A 4,391-nucleotide genomic window follows, 5' to 3' on the forward strand; every position below is an offset into this window, starting at 1 on the left:
TATTTTAAATTTTATTTGGCCATGAAGTTTCCTAAATACTGTCCATTTCAATGAATTGGTTCAAAGCTCTGTTTCAAGGATTGCAATATTTTTTAAATCAAAACTTTTTCTAATCTTGACAAAACATATTGTTGGAAAGGTCTCAAGGTTCCATATTTGGTGGTTATTTTGTGATAGAAGAAAATTGTGATAGAAATGTATACATTTGTGACAGGAAAGAGCATTTAAAAAGTTCAGTGGAGTTTGAGTGTTACCCGGTGGCTATTTAAAACAAATCTCACAGGAAGCTACATTTTTGTAATAGCAACTTCAAATGTGGAACAGAAATGTATTTCTGTCTTTATATATGGCTTTGACTTTTTAGCAATTTTCGATCCTGAAATATTTAGTAAAATATTTATTTTTTATAGAATAAAAAATGTTTAGTACAGTACATTTTCTTTACAGTAAACTTAAAGTACATTTTACATAATTAGGTTTTAATATTATTTAATATTTTGTTGTGAAGAAGTGCACAGCATTTAATTTTCATACTGTGAATTGTTGGTGTTTATAACTGAAAATGATTCATTTTCATTCTTTATTTTCATTAAGTGACATACAATTTGGAAGACGTGCAAGATTATTGGATCAAATTTGACAAGATATGTCAAATGTCTGTGTTTCTACTTCCAAAATATTATGTTTGTTTTTTTTTCTAGCAAATTTGGAGTGAAAATTGTTTCTACAACAAATGTTTCAGTCTATGCACGTTTTCTAGTGAGAAGTTCTTTTTAAGCTATTCCAGAGAATACTGAGAGCAATCTGTACAATATTGTCAAAGGTTTGTATAATTTTTAGCGCACACCTGTCTTAGAGAGGCAAAATTAGTTCTTCGCCTACCATTTTTGGGACTTTTATATCTTGCATCATGAAACAATCATTGAAGTAAAGAATTACTTTTTCCCAAATTCTCCCAAAATCTCTCTCTTGCGGATAAATCTCATTTGTCTTCGCTGTCATACTGTATATCTCAGCGTTATATAAGAAATTCACCTCTCGCACTTGCAGCATTATCAGTGACTCAACGTTTGATACGGCCCACCAGAGAAATGAAAAAGCCACTATGTTAATTGCATTTGAGATCTGATGTGGCTTGTCATTTCCTCTCTTTCTCTCTCTCTGTGTCCTCTAGAGGAGACTAATTAAAACGCTCTGAGACCCTGCGTGTTGTGCGAGGTCTCCCCCGCCTCAGAAATCAGCCGTAATAAACTCTCTCTCAGCTTCCCCTCCTCAGTGTCTTTCCTACAACTGAATACTTTGGTCAGAATGATAGCGGGATTGGCTAATTATGACAGTATCAGCTCTGATGCAGGTCCTCGGGCGCGTACATGACTCTGTAGTCTGTTGTTGTCATCTGTTTGCTAATTGCTGCAGTCATTAGTAGGTGGCAGTAATGTCATCAGATACCTCCGTTATCTTCATGCTAAACTTAAGAAGATTGACATTGATATCTTTCTTTGATTTTCAGTGCCCCCAAAAAAAAATTCTTAAGATGAATTGCTATTTTTATTTATTTAGTCTGTGTATTATTATAAGAATTATTATATTGTTATTTACATCTTTATTTTAGAATGAACAATCATACCCTCACAAGAAATTTCATAAGATTCATTCTTAGAACCTTAATTCTTTGTAAGAATGTTCCTAAGTGCAATTCTGGAAAAAAAAAAGAAAATTTTTAGTATTTTCTTAAGAACTTCTTGCTGCAGACTCACTGATCAACTCAATGAAAAACACCTTGAAAACACTCTTTGAATTATTATATTGTTATTTACATCTTTATTTTAGAATGATCAATCATACCCTCACAAGAAATTTCATAAGATTAATTCTTAGAATCTTAATTCTTTGTAAGAATGTTCCTAAGTGCAATTCTGGAAAAAAAAAAGAAAATTTTTAGTATTTTCTTAAGAACTTCTTGCTGCAGACTCACTGATCAACTCAATGAAAAACACCTTGAAAACACTCTTTCTGCGCTACAGTACCCGCAAATGACCTTAATAATCATAGCAATAATCATAATAATAATCATAGAGCCTCTCTTAAGCAGTGTTGATTCAGTTGCATCTTTCTTGTGCTCTATCTAGAAAGAATGCATAGTTTTTAGTAAGAGAACAGAATTTTTCAAGTGCTTTAAGACCTTCAAAATATACACCAATATAGTTATTTTATTTTATTTATTCAGATATAACTTTTAGAAGTTTATAAACTTTATATAACTTTATAAAATTTAGAAAAAGTTACACTTTTCATGTTCAGCAAGTAAAATTTTCAGAGTAATATTTGTGCTGTTTTGTTAGAAATAAATATGTAGGTTTCATTAATGTGGGCAATCATGATATAAGTCAAATGAATTTAATTAAATACTATTCATTCCAATGGGGTCAATTCTACATGAGGGTAATTCTCAGATTATACTGTGTGTTCTTATTTTACCAATGATATATTCAAATAAGATTTCTCATCAGCATTGAACATACACTTCAAAGAATTTCTCAATTTTGAAATAAACAAAAAGGGAAAATGCAGTAAGAACATGGTAATAACATGGTAACATTCAAAACTTCACTAATTAATGACAAGGTGCTGATAAGATACAATATGGTTTTAGTTGAAAAATATTGAGTTTTTTTTTTAAAACATTGATTCAAACAGACCCAGAATGTGAAAATCATATAAAGAATGCATTGCAGGGTTTATTTACAATGATTTTTAAGAACATTCTTTTTAGGAATTTGAATTCTTCCTAAATTTTGTCTTCAGAACAATCTTAAAAAGATAAGAACATTTTTAAGAAATGTGTTTAGGAATACAAAATATTCTTAACTTTATTCTTAATTTTTAAAATAAAAAGAAAATAGCAGTTTTTTTTTTCTTTTTTAATAAATAGGGACAGAGTTCAGTTAAGTCCATTTTCCACTTTTTAGAGCTCTCTAAAAAAACAATCACTGGCAAACACGTTTTTTAATAAAATTCATGATTTGCAATTTATCGACAATTTATGAAGAACTGTATTTTCTCGGAATACATGACTAATTTTGAATGCCGTCTCTGGACACATTTTTGGGTCAAGATGTTGTAGTTAGCCTGCCAGCAAGTTGCATCTGCTTTATTGTTGGTTTTTGCTTTCAATGGCACATAAAAAATGTCACTTCATGTCAAAAAGGTTAGCAACACATGTTATATATAATTTACCATAGTTGTATCTAAAAAAGAATAATAATGATAATAATAAAAACTGTTCCTCCCATGCTGACAATTGCACTGTGTGTCTGTCTCCGTTCTGACAGAGTTCTTTCTGGAGCTGGACTCAGTAATGGAACCATTGACGCAGCACAGCAGCATGACAGAACTGGTGCGCTACATACGCCAAGGACTGCACTGGCTTCGGCTTGAGGCCCATTTGTTATAGTGCTGGCGCTTCCAATGTGCTCTTCCTTTCTCTCTATCTCACTCTCTCTCACTCTCTTCCTCACCGTTCATCACTACCTCCACCATCTTTGCCATCTACAACCCTCCAGAGCCCTGAGGGAAGTCAGCAGTTAACCACTAGCGAGCCTCAGAACTGTGAGTTATTCCCTGGAGGGTGCCATGTCCTCGTTCCAGCTTGATTCCTGTAAGAGTGCGTCAGGAAAGTCTCAGGATGTCGTAGAAGGACGGAGCACTGCTGCATCGCATCACAGCACTACGGGAGGCCAAATTTATGCATCTGTTACAAGAGCAGGATCTGTGATGGTAGCAGTGGGCAAGTTAACAATGTTGTTGAGCAAAAATGCAGCTAGTAACCTCTGTGATGTAGGCCAGGCAAATCGAATTCACTTTGTAAGGTAGGATGGGCCAGAAACACACTTCACGCAAGTATGCAAAGACAGGCATGAATGCATAATCAACACATTACAGGTGTGCAATACATGTGAACATTCTTACACCATGTCTTAAGTCGCGCCATGCCACAACAGCTTGAGGCTGTCTACACTGGACGTGACAAAGCGCCCGTTGCAAATCATTTAAACATTGTGTCAGTACGTCATAAATAGAACGAGGCAGCAGTTTACTGTCAGGGCTTTGTCGTGTTGCCTCATATACAGTGTAGACAGCATCACTGATTATAATGGGTTCTATAGTATTTTGTCGCGTTGCACCGTGGCCAGTGTAGACACAGTGTTAAAGTGTGCTACTTTGGCAGTAACAAACCTGGGCACATAAGGGGCGATAAAGTTCACATTAATCAGGGACATTAAGTTTTAGTCCTATATTTTAATTTATTAAAATTAGGCTTTTTTTATTATTAAATCAGGACAATTGTATCTCCCTGACATTTCTGACTTAATCCTCTAAAGAAAAGGTTA

The 4,391-nt window shown here is 34.0% G+C and overlaps 1 protein-coding gene across 1 annotated transcript in view; it reads left to right on the forward strand.

The window, feature by feature from the left end:
* Positions 1-4,038, forward strand: part of LOC107742425 (AF4/FMR2 family member 2-like) — a 221,854-nt gene extending 217,816 nt beyond the window's left edge. The window contains exon 23 of the mRNA XM_016555376.1: positions 3,333-4,038. Within this exon, the coding sequence (XP_016410862.1) occupies positions 3,333-3,454 (122 nt within the window). The 3' untranslated portion in view covers positions 3,455-4,038. The remainder of the gene's footprint in view (positions 1-3,332) is intronic.
* Positions 4,039-4,391: the final 353 nt, after the last annotated feature.

The sequence above is a fragment of the Sinocyclocheilus rhinocerous genome, unplaced genomic scaffold, assembly GCF_001515625.1.
Source record: "Sinocyclocheilus rhinocerous isolate Xijiao unplaced genomic scaffold, SAMN03320098_v1.1 scaffold70, whole genome shotgun sequence".
Taxonomy (NCBI): Eukaryota; Metazoa; Chordata; class Actinopteri; order Cypriniformes; family Cyprinidae; genus Sinocyclocheilus; species Sinocyclocheilus rhinocerous.